The sequence below is a fragment of the Lacerta agilis genome, chromosome 15, assembly GCF_009819535.1.
Source record: "Lacerta agilis isolate rLacAgi1 chromosome 15, rLacAgi1.pri, whole genome shotgun sequence".
Lineage (NCBI taxonomy): Eukaryota > Metazoa > Chordata > Lepidosauria > Squamata > Lacertidae > Lacerta > Lacerta agilis.
The window spans coordinates 29,318,084-29,339,677 of record NC_046326.1 but is presented as its reverse complement, the minus strand read 5'-3'; the positions used below and the strand labels follow the sequence as shown (position 1 = coordinate 29,339,677).

The 21,594-nt window shown below is 48.6% G+C and overlaps 1 protein-coding gene across 2 annotated transcripts in view; it reads left to right on the top strand.

The window, feature by feature from the left end:
- Positions 1-21,594, top strand: part of RNF43 (ring finger protein 43) — a 51,177-nt gene that overhangs the window by 14,063 nt on the left and 15,520 nt on the right. Inside the window, exons 1-2 of one of the 2 annotated variants that reach the window (XM_033172404.1) lie at positions 8,602-8,708; positions 19,980-20,102. In XM_033172404.1, coding sequence (XP_033028295.1) covers positions 19,989-20,102 — 114 coding nt within the window. In that variant the 5' untranslated portion in view covers positions 8,602-8,708; positions 19,980-19,988. Of the gene's footprint in view, positions 1-8,601; positions 8,709-19,979; positions 20,103-21,594 lie in introns of those variants that run through there. The other variant, XM_033172403.1, reaches the window with a different exon arrangement.

The window sequence follows — 21,594 nt, the reverse complement described above, 5'->3', positions numbered from 1 at the left end:
GCCACCCAGTGAGCTATATGGCTGAGTGGGGATTTGAACCCAGCTCTCCTAGTCCAACACTCTAACCACTACAGCACACTGGCTCTTGATGTGAGGATCGGACCTTAGGTGGCATCAAGGTTCTTTTTATTTGTGCACCCCACCCAAAGAGTCTTGAGAACAACTGTATAACAGCCATATCTGCTGCACACCAGGGTTGCCATATTTCAAGCTATTTTTTGGCGAAGTTGTTGAGATTTTTTTGTTTTGGGCAAAATTGCAATAATAATAATAATGCTGTTTTTGAGCTATTTCTATGAAAAATTGGCAAAAACAGCACTGCTGTCATGGGCTCCCATACATCTGGATTTCCCCGGATATTTGTTTTGGCCAATTTCTGCCCGGATACTGCTGCCAACTGCAGTATTTCGGATTTGTCCAGGAAATTCCGGACATATGGCAACCCTACGCACAGCCCCAGCCTGGTGCTTCCTGTGCGTTTTAGGCTACAGCTCCAAATTCTAGGACTGATAGTCCAAGAATATCTGGAGGGCACTAGCTTGGGGAAGACTGGCAAATGGAAATGTGGCAAGAGTTGTTGTTCTGCGGAGTTTTGTGGTTCACGTGCAGATAGCCATTTATAAAATTACTCATGGCATGGAGAAATTTGATAGAGAACACTAGAACATCACTGGTAGGACATCCAATGAAGCTGAATGTTGGAAGATTCAGGGCGGATGAAAAAGGAAGCACTTTTTCATGCAGCTCATAGTTAAACTGTGGAACTCCCTACCCTTGGAGTCAGTGATGTTCACCAACTTGGATGGCTTTAAAAGAAGATTAGGAAGAGAGGGCTATCAAAGGCTACTAGCCATGATGGCTCAGCTCTGCCTCCACAGTTTGAGGCAGCAATGCTTTGGAGTACCAGTTGCCGGGAACCACAGGGGAGGGCTCTTGTGCTGAGGTCCTGCTTGTGGGCTCTTAGAATAATAGAAGATGCTGTCTAGGTTTGTCATTGCTTTTCTGCTTCTTGGGAGAAAAGCAATGACAAACCTAGACAGCATCTTAAAAAGCAAAGACATCACCTTGCCGACAAAGGTCCGTATAGTTAAAGCTATGGTTTTCCCAGTAGTAATGTACGGAAGTGAGAGCTGGACCATCAAGAAGGCTGATCGCCGAAGAATTGATGCTTTTGAATTATGGTGCTGGAGGAGACTCTTGAGAGTCCCATGGACTGCAAGAAGATCAAACCTATCCATTCTGAAGGAAATCAGCCCTGAGTGCTCACTGGAAGGAGAGATCCTGAAGCTGAGGCTCCAATACTTTGGCCACCCATGAGAAGAGAAGACTCCCTAGAAAAGACCCTGATGTTGGGAAAGATGGAGGGCACAAGGAGAAGGGGACGACAGAGGATGAGATGGTTGGACAGTGTTCTCGAAGCGACTAGCATGAGTTTGGCCAAACTGCAAGAGGCAGTGAAGGATAGGCGTGCCTGGCGTGCTCTGGTCCATGGGGTCACAAAGAGTCGGACACGACTGAACGACTGAACAACAACAACAAGAGTTGGAAGGGACCACAAGGGTCATCTATTGCTCAACCCCGTGCAATGCAGGAATCTTTTGCCCAATGTGTGGCTCGAACCCATGACTCTGAGATTAAGAGTCTCATACTCTACCAACTGAGCTATCCCTGCTCTGATGTTCTTAAGGTAGCAGATGCAAAGGAGTCTCAAGCTACAGATTTCAGAGGTTAAAAAAATGGAAAGGTTGAGAATTCCTAATGCTTGCTTCCCACTTTGGAAGCAAAGGCAGGTGAGCAGGAACTCCCAGATCGGTAGAGGAATCCAGGAAGATTTATAGAAGCATCCCTTGGTGCAGAACATGAGAGCGAGTTTTAAAAGGATGGTGCCGCCGCCGCCGCTGTTACGAAAACATGAACAGGCACGCACAAATATTCCTCACATTTTTCTTCTCCCTCTAACAATTATTTCTTTTTCTTCTTTTTTTTAAAAGGCACAGGGTCTCCAAATTAGATTTCCATCTTCTTTGAAGTTCCCAGAGATGCCTCCTTGCTAGGAACATGCTTGAGGTTGGAAGGTCAGCGAGGAGGGGACCGCGGTGTCTGCTTAAGAGAGCTGGGGAGGGCAGGTCAAGAGTGTTTTCTGCATCTTGGGCTGCAACCCTAAACATGCGCGGGGTGGGAGAGAGAACCTTGTAGAGTTCGTCGAGACTCGCTTGCAAGTTAAGACGCATAGGGTCCTCCTGGGTACGGGATTATAAACACAGAGAACACAAGAAGAGCCAGCTGGATCAGGCCAATGGCCTCTCTGGTCCAGCATCCTGTTCTCACAGTGGCTGACCTGATGCCTCTTTTGGGAAACCCTCAAGGAAGAGCACCAGAGCCCTCTCCCCTCCTGCGGCTTCTAGCAACTGGTGTTTGGAAGCATTACTGCCTCTGACTATGGTGGCAGAGCAGAGCCAGAATGGCTAGTAGCTATTGACAGCATTACCCTCCATGAATTGGTCCAGTCCTCCTTTTCAGCCATCCGAGTTGGTGTCCGTCACTGCCTCCTGTGAGAGCGAGTCCCATAGTTTTAACTACGCACTGTGTAAAGATGAATTTCCTTTTATCTGTCCAGAATCTCCCAATGTTCATTTTCATTGGATGCCCCTGATGTCTAGCCACTGGTGTGTGATGAATTTTTTCATAGGGGAACATATAGGGCCACAGGCGCAAGCTTGCGAGGGCGATTGGAAGGGGTGATGTCATGTGTGTGAGCATTGCGCCTCCCTCCCTAAGCTGAGCAGAAGCTTCCTGGGCTTTGGGAAGGAGGTGCCAGGGAGAAATTTAGGGAACTAGGCTAGTCCCTTCCCCGTCCCCCCAGTCCACTGACCATACACTAGCACTATGAGAGAGGGAGAAAAACTTTCTTGCTGCATCACCTAGTCCTGGGCATATATAATCACCCTCATGACCATGAAGCATAAGAGCACAAGAAGAGCTTTGCTGGATCAGGCCAGTGGCCCATCTAGTCCGGCATCCTGTTCTCACAGGGGCTAACCAGGTGCCCCACTGGAAAATCTGTATGCAGGACTCAAGCACCAGAGCCTTCTCTCCTCCTGTGCTTTCCAGCAACTGGTATTCAGAAGCATCACTGTCTCCACAGCCAAAGATGGAAGGGTGCACTAGTCCAGCTCACAGCTCAGTGCAGGATCCACAATATACTGGTGCTGCCCTAGGCTGAGTTAGACCATTGGTCCATCTACCTCAGTGTTGTCTGCACTGACTGGTAGCAATGGCTGTGCAGGGTTTTGGGCTGGGAACATTCCCGGCCCTCCCTGGAGATAACTAGTCAATTAAGCTTTCATAGAATCATCGAGTTGGAGGTGACCCTGTGGTCAAACCCCTAGTCCAACCCCCTGCAATGCAGGAATATGCAGCCGTCCCATATGGGAATCAAACCTGCGGTCTTGGCATTATCAGCACCACGCTCTAATCAGCTGACCTATGCCAGAGATTGAACTTGGAAACTTTGTGCAAGCAGAGGAGATGCTCTCCCGGTACAGCCCTTCCTCTAAAACCAGCCTAAGGCTCCAGTCCTCATTGTTATGAATAAAGCTCTGGTTTAAATAGGAGTCTAGGAAGCTGATCTATATGGAATCAGACCATTGGGGTCCATTCAGCTCAGTATATGCTAAGAGGCGGGACATTCCCAGCCTTCCTGGAGATGCCAGGAATTGAACCTGGATGTAAAAACAGATGATCTGTCACTAAGATACAGCTTTGTCCCTGTGTATAAAGCAAGGGTCGTGGTTTGGAAGAAAGGGCTGGTTTAAGCAGGAATATGGGAAGCTGCCTAATACCGAGTCAGGCCGTTGGTTGGTTGAACCCAGTATTGTCTACACTGATTGGCAGCAGCTCTCCAAGATTTCAGACAGGGAGGGAATCTCAGTCCTAGCAGGCGATGCTGTTGGAGACCTTCTGGATGCAAAGCAGGTAGGTGTTCCTCCACCTTCCCCAACAGTCTGCCAACTTCCTTAAAGAACCGGGTGTCATAATTCAGATGCATCCTGAGCAGGTCACCCTCCTTTGCAGAAAATAGACTGCATCCAAAAGCAATGGTTGGAATCTGTGCTGTGCCTGCACAGGTGGAAATAAAGGGCAGCTAAAATGATCAGAGGCTTGGACTGGAGCAAATCCTCTGCCAAGGAAGGTTGCAGCATTTGGTAATGTGGAAGGGAGGATGACACAGGTGTATAATATAGAACCCATTGTGAAGGAAACTTGGGAGATTTTTCTCCCTTGTAATGCTAGAACTTTGGGTCATTTGCGGAAATTGCCCCGCAGTAGGTTCAGGGCAGATCAGAGAAAAGACTCCTTCTCCGCGCAATGTGTGACTGGCTTACGGAACTGGCTACCACATGATGATGAGGGGCTGGGATTGGGCTAGATGACCCTTGGAGCCCCTTCCAACTCTACAGTTCTATGACGCTTTTAAAAGGGGGTGGCAGATTCACGGAGGAGAAGGAGACAATGCCTACTGGGAAGTGCAAGGGTGCTGGATTCGATGGAGGGCATAACAAATTAAATAACCGAAGTCCAAGAACTGGGCTTCACATCAATTTCACAGATGGCTGGCAACTCTGATTTTGTTTTGGCTTATTGTAAGAAGGGACTCGTCTACTAGAACCCGTTTAATCCCATGTGTGAAGTTTGCTGGGAACGTAAAAACACAAGAGCCTCCTGAACCAAGACGAATGCCCCATCTAGTTCAGCATCCTCTTTTCACATTAGCCACCGAGATGGCTCTTCTGGGAAACCCCGCAAGCAGGATCCAAGCACAAGAGCCCTCTTCCTTCCTGAGGTTTCCAGCAACTAGTATTCAGAAGCATCACTGCCTCCTACTATGGAGGTAGAACATAGCCATCATGAAAGGGAGAGTTGCTCCTATGGTCAATTCCTGCTTGTAGGTTCCCCACTGGGACATCTTGTTGGCCACTGTGTAAAGATGTTGGACTTGATGGGCCACCGGCCTGATCCAACAGGCTCTTCTTCTGTTCTTAAGAAGGCATGCGCGAGGTCCCAGGGCTCATACTCCAAATGAGTAAAGCAAAGGTGCAAACAACCAATAATTTGAGCACGTGCAGAGTGCTTCTCCCTCTGATGCTGAATTGGCACATGTGGGATTAAGGGCAACAGGGTGTGATTGGCAGGGTGTGGCGGTGATGACGGCTACTGGCTTAGACAGCTTTGAAATGGGGATTAAACATGCATCGAGGAGGAGGAAGAGGAGAGGTCCATCGCCAGGTAATTAGGTTGCATAGAACTTCCATGTTCAGGAGCAGTCTAGCTCCAAATATGCCCCAGAGAGCCCTCTGGTTGGCCACTGGTGCAGCTGGCCTCTGTGGGCCACCATCCAATCTTCCTTGTGATTTTTTCGAACCCTGGAGAGTGCAACATCTCTGCCCCCCACCCCAGGCTCCCCCTGGGTGTGTGCTGGGCCCTTCCTTCCTTCATCAGGGCTGGGGGGGGGGAGAGAGAGAGACATTCCAATCCCTTCCTTTGCCTATAAAACCATTTCTTTTGTCGGTGGGAAATTTTTGCAGGGTGTGATCACCCAGGCAAAATAAAGAGCTCCTTTGAAGTGCGGGCAAGTTACTTAGTGAGCGCCTGGGGGTGAGAATCAGATTCCTCCCTCTCTGGAGCAGAGCAGGCCTGTCTGTACAAGCTGGAAGGTTAAGAGCAGTGAACGAATGGCCCACAGCGAAAGATGAGAGAGAGAGAGAGAGAGGCCTGCCAAGAGTGAGCTAGCAGGGTTTCCAGTGTGTGTGAGAGAGCACATCAACGCACCTGCCCCCGGACTCCTTTAAAAGACCCTTCCCTTCCTGGAATCATAGAGCTGAGGAATTGGACGGGACCCTTGCTGCATGTGATATTCAGAGATAGACTGCCCCTACACATGGAGGTTCTGTTGGATCTTAATAATCTGATGATAAGCTCTCCCCCTCCATGCATTTGTCTAGTCCCAGGTTGCTGGAGAAGCCCTGTGCATTCCCAGAGTACTTTTAGAAGACATCTGAAAGAAGCCCTGTTTAGGGAAGCTTTTAATGTTTAATAGATTATTGTATTTTAACATTTTGTTGGAAGCTGCCCAGAGTGGCTGGGGAAACCCTGCCAGATGGGAGAGGTATAAATAAATAAATTATTATTATTATTATTATTATTATTATTATTATTATTATTATTATTATTATTATCCTGTGCAGCTAGATCAGGGCAAAGGTGGGGGGGCAGGTAGTCCAGCGACCAATCAGGTGCCCCGTTGGGAAACCCACAAGCAGGACCCGAGTGCAGCAGCGCTCTCCCTGCTTGCGATTCCCAGCAACTGGCGTGATTCAGAAGCCCAGGACACAGGCATTGTTGCTAGAAGCTAGCCATGGATTTGCCTTATTATCTGCCATGAAATTGTCTAATTGGCTTTTAAAGCCGTCCAAGCTGGTGGCCTTCGTGTGGGAGCAAACGATACCATGGTTTCAACTACGTGCTGTGCAGAGAAGCACTTTTCTATTGACTCTCCTGAATCATCATCATCATCTTCTTCTTCTTCTTCTTCTTCTTCTTCTTCTTCTTCTTCTTCTTCTTCTTCTTCTTCTTCTTCTTCTTCTTCGTACTTTTTAGTTTGGAGAAAAGGCGAGAAAGGGGCCACACGGTAGAAATGTATAAAATTATGTGTGGCATGTGGACAGGTGCTAGAGGAAAGCTTTTTCTCCCTCTCTCACGACACTAGAACTTGTGGATATACAACGAAGCTGAATGTTGGAAGATTCAGGTCAAATTAAAAAAAAAAAGGACTTTTTCACGCAGCGCAGAGTTAAACTGTGGAACTCCCTTCCACAGGAGGCAGTGATGGCCACCAACTTGGATGGCTTTAAAAAAAAGGGTTTGGGCAGATTCATGGAGAAGGCTGTCCTTGGTTACTGGCTCTGCTCTGCCTCCACGGTTGGTGGAAGTCATGCCACTGAATACCAGTTGCTGGAAATAGGAGGGGAGAGTGCTCTTGCGTTAGAATCCTGCTTTCTAGTTTACTTATTTACTTATTTCATGAAACGTATATACTGCTTGAGTGGTTGGCCACTGTGAGAACAGCATGCTGGACTAGATGGACCATGGGCCTGATCCAGAAGGCCCTTTATAGAACCATAGAGTCGGAAGGGGATCATCTGGTCCGACCCCCTGCAATGCAGGATTATACAGTTGTCCCATACAGGGATCAAACCTGCAACCTTGGCATTATCAGAACCATGCTCTAACCAGCTGTGCTGTTTGACTTCTTAAGTTTTTATGCTGTTGCTGTTATCTATTAATTTTATCGGTAGCTTTTCTTCCTACTGCAACTCAGCGCATGCAAAATAACACATGCATATATTAAAACCAGCATTAAAAAGAAAAAGCAGTCTAAAAGACACACACACACAGAAATTTTAACATCCCACCCATGTAAAAACACCATAGATAGTTAAAAGCCCAAAAGGCTGATGAAAAAGGAATGTTTTCACCTGGGGCCTAAAGATAAGGAGAAATGGTGTCCGGCGAGCTTCCTAGGGCAGAGCATTCCACAAGTGGGGAGAGCCACCACTAAAAAGGCCCTGTTCTTTTGGAACCACGCTCCACTGAGTTCTAGAATTTTGAGGGGGTGGGGAAATCTACCCAATTTGATCATTTACACTGACCCATTTTGTATGCCTCCCTTACTTGCCTTTTATCTAAATTAAAAAAAACAAAACTCCACATGTAGTGACTGTTCCTTGTAGGGAAGTTGCTTCAGTCCCATAGAAGTATAGAATTGTTGAGCTGAAAGGAACCCCAAGTGTCATCTAGTCCAGCCCCCTGCAAGGCAGTTCCATTTACTGGGCGCTCAACTATGTTTCCAGTGTTGGGTTTTTAATCCACATTTACATGGGCTTATCCAAAATTCAGGTTTATCCTGTCCTTTGTTATAAGGATACACCTGTTTGATGCTGATCTTTCTCAAGCCCAGCTGGATCCGCCCAAAAGGGGCCCATCCAGTCCAGCAATCCTGTTCTCCCCGTGGCCAACCAGATGCCTCAATGGGAAACCCACAAGTAGGACCCGAGTGCAACAGCAACCCTCCTCCATGCATTTCCCAGCAACTGGTATTCAGAAGCACTGCTGCTTCCAACCCATCTAGGTCGGTGGCCATCCCTGCCTCCTGCGGAAGCGAGTTCCACAGTTTTAACTACTTGGTTACCACTCTTCAGGTGATTCCAACTAAACAACAGGAAGAACTTTCTGGTGGCAAGAGCTGTTTGACAGCAGGACAGGCTCCCTTGGAAAACGGTGGACTCTCCTTCACTGGGGGCCTTTAAGCAGAGGTTTATCTGCCAGGGATCCTGTAGCTGTGATCCCTGCATTGCAGGGGGTTGGGCTGGAGGACCTTTGGGGGTCCCTCCCAACTCCACGATTCGATGAGTTTCCCAGTGGCAACTGGGTTCTCCTTTCCCCCTCCTGCCTAGGCGCCCCAGCCTCTGCCAAATCCTGCCAGATGCCCATCCCAGGCTGGGACTTCTCCCTGGGCCTCTGGAAAGAGAGAGAAAGACTAGAGTGCCAGCCAGTGGCTCCTCCCTGAGCCCAGGCGGCATCTCTCTGAGGTGTGTTGGACGGGCTCCAGGCAAGCATCGAAAGGCTCTTTAATAATATCTGACGGCCGGGTAAGAATTCGGGCAGGCGGCCAAAGCACACAGAGCTTGTAATCGTTAACTCGGTCTGTAAACAGTTCAAAACGGCACTGCAGAGGCCATCAGTTATTACATGAGCCAGGCGGCTTTTCATCTCTCCCGCTCAGCCAGGCAGGCTCATGGCTCCCCCCAACCCCACTTTTCCTTTTTTGTTGCTCCTGCCTCCCTGCCGCAATGGCTGTGGGACCTGGTGGCAGGGGTGGCGTGCAGCACCCAGGAAGGCACAGCCAGACAAAGGAGCTCCAACTCCGAACGGCCGACCTTCAAAGCTGCGCCGAGCCGAGTGCAAGTTCTGAACCCGGTGGTGGGCCTAGAGGAAGCAGGCAGGGCCCCTGGTGCTGAATCAGGCCCTCAGGGTCCATGTGGCTCAGTGTTGCCAACACCAGCTGGCAGCAGCTCTCCAGGATTTGAGGCAGTGTTCTCTTCCCATCCCTACACTACCTGAACTGAGCCAGTGTGGTGTTGTGGTTAAAGTCTTAGACTAAGGCCCGGGAGAGACCAGAGTTCAAATCCCCACTCAGCCATGAAGCTCACTTCCTGATAAGTTGGTTGTGGAGTGACAGAACCACGTATGCCCCTTTGAGCTCCTTGGAGGAAAAGGTGGGATATAAACACAATATTATTATTTTTTTAAAAAAAGATGCTGCCAGGGTTTGAACTGCGTGCCTGAAATGGCTGCTGAGACTTAGCTCCAGCACCTATTTTCAGTGACTATGTTCAAACCTGGAACTTCATTATTCTTGTTAATTCCATCCATTGTGTGCTGTTATTGTTGTAGTTATCGTTACCATAATCATCCTGGACCTTGGTTACTTTCCTGATTAATCCCCCCAAAGTAATATCCTAAAAATTAGTACTAAGCTCATTTCACAGGTTCAAGCATTGCAAACATTTCTGCTGGCCAGATGGAACGACTTCCCCTCTGCCCATCCCCAAGTACACAGTTCTGGGGGTTCTCCTGACCCTCCCCCCCAGGTGATTGGGGAAACCCCTTGCCCCAGTGGGACTCGTTACATGGCCTTACGGTGCTCTCCCCAATTTGCGAAAGGACTGGAGCCCCGAAAACCTTATAGAGGGGTTAAGAAAGAGCATCACTTTTCTAACTTCCTCCTTCAGCCCTTACGTACTTTCCCTCTTTCAGCAAGCCTTTTAATGAGAGATCTTCCCCAGTCCGCATCTGTCCTGGGATTGTTTTGATATGTCACCATCACTTTATCTTTTGTGTGTTTGCCAACCTAGGCTCCTTCCGGAGGAAGGGAGGGATACCAATTTTAATAACCATTTTCTTGAAGGAAGTGTGTGGAAGTGGTGGGGGGCTCAGAGGCAGGGCCGGTGCTAGAGTTTTTTGCGCCCTAGGCGAGATCACCATCTGGCGCCCCCCCCCCAGCCAATCCCTAGCACCGGCCTTGCGGAGAAGCCTGATTCCGGGCTGCTCCCCCCTCCCCGTCACTCTGCCGCTGGCGGAGGGGGCGGAGAAGTCCGATTTCAGGCTGCTCCCCCCTCCCCGTCACTCGGCCGCTGGCGGAGGGGGCGGAGAAGTCCGATTTCGGGCTGCTCCCCCCTTCCCCGCCACTCTGCCGCTGGTGGAGGGGGCAGAGAAGCCCGATTTTGGGCTGCTCCCCCTCCCCCGCCACTCTGTCGCTGGCAGAGTGGCACCGGGCGGGGGGCAGGCTGGCCAGCGCCCCCCTCCATTTTGGCGCCCTAGGCAACTGCCTAGTTTGCCTAAATGGACGCGCCGGCCCTGCTCAGAGGCCTTGCAAGTATCAGAGAAATGCATCAAGGATGTCCCTTGTGCCCATGGGAGCCACAGTGAGGACCCCTGCCTCAGACCTTGCCCACTAACCTGCCCAATAATGTGCCTCAGATCCTGCCTAATAACCTACCCAAATAACATGGCTCAGATGCTGCCTAATAGCCTGCCCAATAGCTTGACTCAGAACCTGCCTAATTACCTATGGTTACAGCCTCCGTTAGCCATCCTTTCTCCATCTTTGACATTTCTATGTCCTGATTCTCTTCACTTACTGACACGTTACTGATTGACCTCCCTGACCCAATCCTGTGGGCTTCAGTGCCAAGGTGGCCGCTGATAATATCAGATGGAATTTGTCCCCTCGTGGTACCACTGGATTTTGATTTTGACATAATTCTCCCGACCCGTTGTCCGGCCTAATGCACGTCCTCCCAACCTCAGTTTCCACTCCGTGAAAATGGGCACTCTCAGCTCCGCAGTGCAGTATGTACAGTGGTGCCCCGCTAGACGAAAATAATTCGTCCCGCGAAAATTTTCGTCTAGCGGGGTTTTCGTCTTGCGGAGCGGCAATGGGAGCCGCGCTCCGCAAAAACGAAAAAAAAAGACGAAATTTTTTCGTCTTGCGAGGCAGCCCCATAGACTTTTTCGTCTAGCGGGGCAGCCTCTCGCTAGACGAATGCTTTCGTCTAGCGAGTTTTTCGTCTAGCGAAGCATTCGTCTAGCGGGGTACCACTGTATCTGGAAGGGTGAACCTCGAAAAATTCAATCTCTGTGAATTCTGACGCAATCTGACCGGATTTGGACTAAAATCCGGGGTGTCATTACATTTTCACACTCCTGCAAATGTTGTAATATTAATAATAAATAACAATGCATTTTTACTGTTAGCTCCTCTGGGTTCTCATGAGTGAATCTTTGTAATTACCCTTTCACACTTCTGCAAATTTGGCATTATGATTATTATTAGTGTAATAATGCTGCATTTTTACTATTAACCACTCTGGCCTCTCATAAGCCGAAGGGAAAGGAAACATAAACTATTGTAATTCCTTTTACTCAGTCAGCCCTTCCTCTCATGAGAGCCCAGGACGGCTAGCGGTAAAAAAATGTGTCATTAAAACATAAGTAGAATCACAACATACAGCATACCGGTACATTAAGAATCCACGTTGCATTGTTCAAATGGGTTAATTCCTATTAAGTCCACGTGTGAAAATGCCCTTCTAAAACACATTTAAAGTGTGTATGTCAGGGTGAAATACGTTTAGGAAGGCATACACTGAGATAAAATACATAAATGTGGGTTGAAATACGTATTTCAATACAGATTTCTGTGCAGATCTTTTTTTGTTAAAATCAGATTGATGCAGAAATGGAGCAGGGGAGGGAGCAATTTTTTTAATGAACACATGTGGAAATGAGAGCCAGCGTGGCACAGTGGTTGGACCAGACCAGTGAGAGACCAGGGTTCGAATCCCTCCCTCGGCCACAAAGCTCACTGGGTGACCTTCGAGGCCAGTCAGCCTACCTCACAGGGTTGTTGTGAGGCTAAACATGAGGACGAGAACATTGTTCACCACCTTGATCTCGTCAGAGGAAAAGGATATATATATATATATATATATATATATATATATATATATATATATGCAATAAGTAAATAAATGGATATGAAGGAGCCCTGTTGGTTCAGGCCAATGGCCCATCTACCCACCATCTTGCTGTTATAGCCGCATCTCCCACTGAGGGGCGCCAACTTGCCTACCCACATTGAGTGGGCACGGCATCACGTGATGGGTCCTGCTCCCACCCGCCGCAATCTCCTGGCAATGGCAGGGGTGGGGAACATGGAGCGCGATCTTCACCCTCCATGCCACCCTTGCCTGGCACATGAGTGATCTCCTGGCAGTGGCGGGGCATGGCGGCCCCCTCAATATTTGGGGGGGGGAGCTCAACCCATCTGCCCACAAATATTGAGGGGGCTAAAGCCCCTTCCACCTCCTATAGTTGGCACCCCTGGGCCTGCCAGATGTCTATGGGAAACCTGCAAGCAGGATTTGAGCATCAGAGCCCTCTCCCCTTCTGCAGTTTCCAGCTACTAGCATTCAGAAGCTCTGCTGCCTCTGATTGTGGAGCCATCAATAACCTTCTCATCCTGTGTTCATGGTGTACGTATATGCAGCCTGGGTCCAGCCCCTTCATGTCGCAGATTGCATCCCCGCTCCCCCTGGGAGTGCAAGATAAGCTGTCCGCCCCACTCGGTTGAGCCCCTCTATAAAAGCGTGTGCCAGTTTCCCCTTAACCAACCATGGAGGGAGGCGGGAGAGGAGAGCGGTGCTATCAAGCTTCCAGTGGAAGAGAGATATCCCTTGATCCTTTGCCAAGGTCCTGGAAGCAGGTGTGAGCTCACCTTTGGTCTAACAGACAAGGCGGCCCAGGAAAGCAGATGTGAGGCAGATGGCCCCTGCCCCCTGCATTCATTCATTCATTCATTCATTGAGAGCGTTTGTACCCAGCTCCAAAAAGTCTTCGAGAGCAGCTTATCTACAATAAAAACAAGAGAATCCCTACTCTGCAGGCTTAAAATCTAAAATAAATAAATAAATACATGGCACACGAGGGAAGAGGGACAGGGAGGGAAGAGGAAAAATCAAAACTTGGGCACTGATTTCTAAATAGTTGCTATAATGGCTAGCTGGCACAGTTTGGGGGCCAGGAGGTGCCTGATGGGAGCTGTGTCTCCAACAAAGTTGATGGAGTGGGTCTCCTGCTTCCCACTGAGGCAGCAAGATGGCCTGACTGCCCCCAGGTGACAGGTGAGGGAGAGGAGGTCTGATGAGACTGGCATCTTCTGCAAATATTTGGGGCTTGGGGGAGGTGACTGATGGAACACCCTTTCTCCCCATCCATTTCCAACTGATGGCTAGTCTTCTTGGTTTTGTTTCCTTTCCGGACTCCGGATACCCCAGTGAAGACAGAATTGACTCATCAATGGATTGCATTGATTGATTGATAGACTAGTTGTGGTGTTGGTTTTCTGGATTCCCCCACCAAGCAAATGTATTGGGGGGGGGGTGTTTCCCATGCTCTAGCCAGCAATCTAAATTAGCGTGTTTATTTTACTTGCGTTTAGTAAACAAAGGGGGAACCTTTGAACGTGGCCACACTTGCCTCAGATTGAATTTGTGGCAGGCATTTTGCGAATGGTTGCTAAAGAACTTGTGAAATGGAAAAATTTTCCGTGGAAAAAAATAAAGGGCCGGGAAGAGGTTCCATTTCGGAAAGGTTTCTGCCCTACATCACTACATAACTGGATACCTGTAGCTGTTCCACCCTGAAGGGGATTGGCATCCTTTGTACATACTGAACATTTTGCATTTCCAAACCCCCCACCCCCAAAAGAGTAGAGTTGTAATAATCATAGGAGCAAATCTCCCACCCAAAGTAGCCCACGCCCTAGAGATCGGGGGGGGGCAGGTTTGGTGTAGAGGTTTTGGTGCAATGGTACAACATCTCAGCAGCCCTGGGTCTTCCGGACAACTTGGATTCTGGACCCAGCTCTCCTTCCACAGGGCAAGTAAATCACTTTGAGGGTTGTTGTTGTTGTTTTACAATCAATCTTAAAATTTATGAAATAAATAAGTAAGTGCACTTCGGGATGAACTTGCAAGCCCCGAGATGCTTACTCAAAGCAATCTCTGTCCAAGCAAGGATGGGACAAGAAATTCCAAAGTGTCCATTCTGAGCGCCTGGGATAAACTTGCACAACCAAGGGCTTCAAGTTGCAAGAAAGGAGATTCCAACTAAATATCAGGAAGAACTGTTTGACAGTGGAATGGTCTCCCTCGGGAGGTTGCGGGCACTCCTTCCTTAGAGGTTTCTAAGCAGAGGTTGGATGGCCACCTGTCAGGGGTGCGATTCCTGCAGGTTGCGATTCCTGCATTGCAGGGGGTTGGACTAGGTGACCCTTGGTGTTAATTCTACAATTCTACGATTCCAACCTGAGGTGCTTAGTCAAAACCATAACCATGAGATGAAGTCATCCTTGTCGTCTGGGTGGGTGGGTGACTTGCAAACAGTTACCTCATCTGCAAAAAGAATTCTCTATGTGGGCTCTGTCAAGAAAATTCCCGTAAACGGGATTATTTTGTTCATTTATTAAAAAAATATTTGTGTCCCGCCCTTCACCCATTACTAGGATCAGTTAAACTGGAAGCGAGTTCACTCTTTTTCTCCCTCAGGCTTTTGATGATGACCAACTGTTACCAGATGGTGTTTGGATTCGCAGCAGCAATTTCCCCCTATAAGAGTGGTTTGGATGCCCCACCCTCAGAGGCAGATGGAAACCATAGAATCATAGAATTGTAGGGACCCCAGGGGATGCCCCTGCAAGGCATAAATTGCTACTAAATAACCCCTGGCAGATAGCCATGCAACTGCTTCAAAATCTTCAATGCAAGAGCGTCCACCACCTTCTCAGGTAGCCCATTCCACTGCCGAACGGCTCTTACCGTCAGAGAGTTCTTCCTGATGTTTAGTCAGAAGAATCTCCCTTCTTGTCATTTGAACCCGTTGGTTCAGGTCCTCCCCTCTGGAGCAGTGCGAAACAATCTGCCTCCATCTTCCGCGGGAAAGCCAATTTAATATTTGAAGATGGCTATCTTATCGTATCAAACCGAGCCGTTCCTGGGAGAAAGCTGATGATCGAGTCCTGGTTTCGCTATGGAATGGAGAGATGAAACAGGCAGCTGACACAATTGCCCCCAAACATGGTGAAAGCCCCAAGTGGCAAATTTGGTATTGTGGAGAGCTCTGGGGCGCTGAAGCAAATGGCTCAAGCTGACCGAATACTGATTAGCACACGTAAACCGTGGCTGCCATGTGACAGTGCAGGCTGTGAAAATGGCTCATTTTGTGGCTTGCGCTGCATCCTCTTGTAGCCGGCCAGCAGAGTTATTTTGGACGCTCTTGTGGTTTACTGACTCCTACTGTGAGGGAGGGACCTCTGGAGCCTCCAAGGACCTGCTGTGACCAGCTAGCTAGGCATTTCGGGGCTAAAGTAACTCACCCTTGGAATGACCTTGAGTCCTCAGTCATTGCTTCCAGCACATAGTGGGAACGATGGAACAGTGGAACTCTCTCCTGCAGGTGGCAGTGATGGCCGCACACTTGGATGGCTTTAAAAGAGGACTGGACAAATTAATGGAGGCTATTGATGGCTAATAGCTCTAATGGCAGCAATGCCAGTTGCTGGAAGCCACAAGAGATTGGATTAGTGCAATCCACTCTGTGTGAGGCCTTCCTTGCACGATCTGGAAGCTGCAGTTAGTGCCGAATGCTGCAGCACGATTGCTGAAGAGACCGAGATCCTATCAGCATATAGCACCTCCTCTCAGAGATCTGCCCTGGGTGCCAATTTGCTAGTGGGTCAAGTTCAAGGTTTTACTATTGGTATGTAAAGTGCATAACAACATGGGACCAGTTTGCCTGTGAGATCGTCTTACCCCATATACACCCAGTTGACCACTTCAATCTGCGGAACTGGCACTGCTGCAGGTGCCACACAATACCCATTCTGCCTTTGTAAGAAATCCATTTTTTAGTATGGCAGCACTTATACTTTGGAACTCCCTGCCTCTTGATATCAGGCAGGTGCCTTCATTGTACTCTTTTTGGTGCCTGCTAAAAACCCTTTTGTTGGGGCAAGCCTACCCAGTTGATGCAAGTTTTAATCTGCTTTTAGTCTATAATTATTTTAACTTTTTGCAAGTCTTGTTGTTCAGTCGTTCAGTCGTGTCCGACTCTTCGTGACCCCATGGACCAGAGCACGCCAGGCACGCCTATCCTTCACTGCCTCCCGCAGTTTGGCCAAACTCATGTTAGTAGCTTCGAGAACACTGTCCAACCATCTCATCCTCTGTCGTCCCCTTCTCCTTGTGCCCTCCATCTTTCCCAACATCAGGGTCTTTTCTAGGGAGTCTTCTCTTCTCATGAGTTGGCCAAAGTACTGGAGCCTCAACTTCAGGATCTGTCCTTCTAGTGAGCACTCAGGGCTGATTTCTTTGAGAATGGATAGGTTTGATCTTCTTGCAGTCCATGGGACTCTCAAGAGTCTCCTCCAGCACCATAATTCAAAAGCATCAATTCTTCGGCGATCAGCCTTCTTTATGGTCCAGCTCTCACTTCCATACATTACTACTGGGAAAACCATAGCTTTAACTATACGGACCTTTGTCGGCAAGGTGATGTCTTTGCTTTTTAAGATGTTGTCTAGGTTTGTCATTGCTTTTCTCCCAAGAAGCAGGCGTCTTCTAATTTCGTGACTGCTGTCACCATCTGCAGTGATCATGGAACCCAAGAAAGTGAAATCTCTCACTGCCTCCATTTCTTCCCCTTCTATTTGCCAGGAGGTGATGGGACCAGTGGCCATGATCTTAGTTTTTTTGATGTTGAGCTTCAGACCATATTTAGCGCTCTCCTCTTTCACCCTCATTAAAAGGTTCTTTAATTCCTCCTCACTTTCTGCCATCAGGGTAGTATCATCAGCATATCTGAGGTTGTTGATATTTTTTTCCGGCAATCTTAATTCCGGTTGGGGATTCATCCAGTCCAGCCTTTCGCATGATGAATTCTGCATATAAGTTAAATAAGCAGGGAGACAATATACAGCCTTGTCGTACTCCTTTCCCAATTTTGAACCAATCAGTTGTTCCATATCCAGTTCTAACTGTAGCTTCTTGTCCCACATAGAGATTTCTCAGGAGACAAATGAGGTGATCCGGCACTCCCATTTCTTTAAGAACTTGCCATAGTTTGCTGTGGTCGACACAGTCAAATGCTTTTGCGTAGTCAATGAAGCAGAAGTAGATGTTTTTCTGGAACTCTCTAGCTTTCTCCATAATCCAGCGCATGTTTGCAATTTGGTCTCTGGTTCCTCTGCCCCTTCGAAATCCAGCTTGCACTTCTGGGAGTTCTCGGTCCACATACTGCTTAAGCCTGCCTTGTAGAATTTTAAGCATAACCTTGCTAGCGTGTGAAATGAGTGCAATTGTGCGGTGGTTGGAGCATTCTTTGGCACTGCCCTTCTTTGGGATTGGGATGTAGACTGATCTTCTCCAATCCTCTGGCCACTGCTGAGTTTTCCAAATTTGCTGGCATATTGAGTGTAGCACCTTAACAGCATCATCTTTTAAAATTTTAAATAGTTCAGCTGGAATATCATCACTTCCACTGGCCTTGTTGTTAGCGAGGCTTTCTAAGGCCCATTTGACTTCACTCTCCAGGATGTCTGGCTCAAGGTCAGCAACCACATTACCTGGGGTGTATGAGACCTCCATATCTTTCTGGTATAATTCCTCTGTGTATTCTTGCCACCTCTTCTTGATGTCTTCTGCTTCTGTTAGGTCCTTTCCACTTTTGTCCTTAATTGTGGTAATCTTTGTACGAAATCTTCCTTTCATATCTCCAATTTTCTTGAACAAATCTCTGGTTTTTCCCATTCTGTTATTTTCCTCTATTTCTTTGCATTGCTCGTTTAGAAAGGCCCTCTTGTCTCTCCTTGCTATTCTTTGGAAATCTGCATTCAATTTCCTGTATCTTTCACGATCTCCCTCGCATTTTGCTTGCCTTCTCTCCCCCGCTATTTGTAAGGCCTCATTGGACAGCCACTTTGCTTTCTTGCATTTCTTTTTCATTGGGATGGTTTTCGTTGCTGTCTCCTGTATAATGTTACGAGCCTCCATCCACAGTTCTTCAGGCACTCTATCCACCAAATCTAAATCCTTAAACCTGTTCTTCACTTCAACTGTGTATTCATAAGGAATTTGATTTAGATTGTATCTTACTGGCCCAGTGGTTTTTCCTACTTTCTTCAGTTTAAGCTGGAATTTTGCTATAAGAAGCTGATGATCTGAGCCACAGTCAGCTCCAGGTCTTGTTTTTGCTGAGTGTATAGAGCTTCTCCATCTTTGGCTGCAGAGAATATAATCAATCTGATTTCGATGTTGCCCATCTGGTGATGTCCATGTGTAGAGTCGTCTCTTGTGTTGTTGGAAAAGAGTGTTTGTGATGACCAGCTTGTTCTCTTGACAGAACTCTATTAGCCTTTGCCCTGCTTCATTTTGAACTCCAAGGCCAAACTTGCCAGTTGTTCCTTTTATCTCTTGACTCCCTACTTTAGCATTCCAATCCCCTATAATGAGAAGAACATCCTTCTTTGGTGTCATTTCTATAAGGTGTTGTAAGTCTTCATAGAATTGATCAATTTCAGTTTCTTCAGCACTGGTAGTTGGTGCATAAACTTGGATTACTGTGATGTTAAAAGGTCTGCCTTGGATTCGTATCGAGATCATTCTATCATTTTTGAAATTGCATCCCAGTACAGCTTTCGCCACTCTTTTGTTGACTATGAGGGCCACTCCATTTCTTTTACGGGATTCCTGCCCACAGTAGTAGATATGATAGTCATCCGAACTGAATTCGCCCATTCCTGTCCATTTTAGTTCACTGATGCCTAGGATGTCAATGTTTATTCTTGCCATCTCATTTTTTACCACATCCAGCTTTCCAAGGTTCATGGTTCTTACATTCCAGGTTCCTATGCAATACTTTTCTTTACAGCATTGGACTTTCCTTTCGCTTCCAGGCATATCAGCAACTGTGCGTCCTTTCGGCTTTGGCCCAGCCGCTTCATCAGCTCTGGATCTACTTGTACTTGTCCTCCGCTCTTCCCCAGTAGCATGTTGGACGCCTTCCGACCTGAGGGGCTCATCTTCCAGCGTCATATCTTTTATATGCCTGTTGTCTTTGTCCATGGAGTTTTCTTGGCAGGGATACTGGAGTGGCTTGCCAGTTCCTACTCCAGGTGGATCACGTTTGGTCCAAACTCTCCACTATGACCTGTCCATCTTGACCTGTCCATAGCTTCCTGAGTAATTCAAGCCCCTTCGCCACGACAAGGCAGTGATCCATGAAGGGGATCTTTTTGGTGCCTGCTAAAAACCCTTTTGTTGGGGCAAGCCTACCCAGTTGATGCAAGTTTTAATCTGCTTTTAGTCTATAATTATTTTAACTTTTTGCAAGTCTTAGTTTGTTATTAATTATTCCTATTGATAATTTTATTGTTTTACCTTTTCTGTAAACCACGGTGAGGGCTTTTTTTCCAATCAAGTGAAGTATATGTTTTACGAAACAAAATAAAACAAGTCTAACTAGTGCCCTCCAGATGATGTTGTACTACAACTCCCATCACCCCATATCATTCACCATGCTAGCTGCTGGAGCTTCTGGGAGTTAGATTCCAGTAATGCCAAGAAGGCGTTGGTATACTGTATAAACGAAGCTATGGTAGACATTCTGACAAAGCTCTAGGTCATGTCCATTACATTATATACTTAGTTGCCTTTGAAGTGTTGCTGCTTCACCTAATACTGAGATGCAGTTTTCTCTGCCGCATCCCCATGGTGATTCCCCCTTCCTTTCTCTCTCCGCAGTTCCACCCCATGTCTCTGTGCAACACCAGCGAGGATGAGCACACGGTCCCAGGATTTGTCTCCATTGTCAAACTGGAACCACCTGACCCAAATCTCCACCCCTGCCTGTCCTTGGCCAACAAGGTATGTGTGAGCACGTCATTGGCAATCAGAGCAGACCTGACAATCTCCTTTCCTCCCACTTTGCAAAACTTCACGATCAGCTTCCCACTCTCCTATATTGCCAATCAGGAGCACAGTGGCTTCAATCTGCATTCGATTTGCATCTGCTAAATTTATATGCATAGATTCTCTCTGGGTAAGTTAAGAGGGCAAGAGGCCTGGGTTCCCTCCAGCACTGCCCTTTGTGGTATATCTGGCTTCCCTGTAAGCAAGGTAAAATAGCTCTCCAATTCGTCATAGGCTCTTGTTTCCTTGGGATTTCCGCTGCGAAAAGGCAGCGCAATTTGCAGCAACATCCCTGATGGAGTCCCTGATCAGTCCTTCATTTCCAGTTCCCTGCCAGTTGCTGGGAATTGCAGGATGGGAGAGATGCTGCTGCTGCACCCAGGTCCCGCTTGCGGGCAAGGGCGTAGCAAGGGGCGGGGGGGGGGCGGCTCGCCCCGGGCAGTGCCCTGCTGGGGGTGACACTTTGGGCGGTGGCCCCACCCCCCTGGGCTTTTTTTTTTTTTAAAGGCTATTTTTGGCACTGCCGGAGTGGAGCCGCAGGGGCGGCCAGCGAGGCGGGGTGTCACCCCCCCCCTCGCTGGCCGCCCCTGCGACTCTGTCCCGGCAGCGCCAAAAATAGCCCCCCCTTCCAGCGGCTTTTTTCACTGCGGCGTGGAGGCAAGGGGCGGACCCCCTCCTTGCTGGCCCGCCCCTTGCCTCTATGCCGCGCTCTGCACAGGCCAGCCGGCAGCCAAAAAAAAGCCTCTGCAAGGGAGGAAAGGAAGACAAAGCAGGTGCTTTCAAGCGCCTGCTTTGCTTTCCTTCGCCCCCCTTTCAGCGGCTTTTCCCGCCGCTGGCTGGCTTGCAGAGCCGGTGCATGGAGAGGGGCGGGCCAGCGAGGAGGGGCGACACCCCTCCTCGGTGGCCCGCCCCTCTCCCTGCCCCGACTTGCGCTCCGCCAAAGGAGCCCGGGCGGCGGCTTCGGGAGTCTCTGCAGCCCACAGAGACTCCCGAAGCCCTTCCTGGCATCCCTGGGGGCAGGGTGTCGGGCTTTGCGTGTGCATCATGACGTCATGACACACACACACACGCCGCGATGCCCCGCCCCCAGGGGTGCCTCTTGGCTTCCCTCCCCGGGCAGCCAAGGGGCTAGAAACGCCCCTGCTTGCGGGTTTCCCATGGGCACCTGGGTGACCACTGTGAGAACAGGATGTTGGGCTAGATGGGCCCTTGGCCTGATCCAACAGGCTCTGCCTATGAACTTGAGGAACTCCCTCCCAGTGGAGGCAGTGATGGCTTCCACCTTGCATGGATTTAAAGCAGGATTGGATAAATTCATGGAGGGCTGTAAGGCTCTCAGTGGCTACGATGGCTATGCTCTGCCTCCATGGTTGGAGGGAATAATGCTTCTGAATGCCAGTTGCTGGAAGTTACAGAAAAGGAGAGTTGCTGTTGCACTCAGATCCTC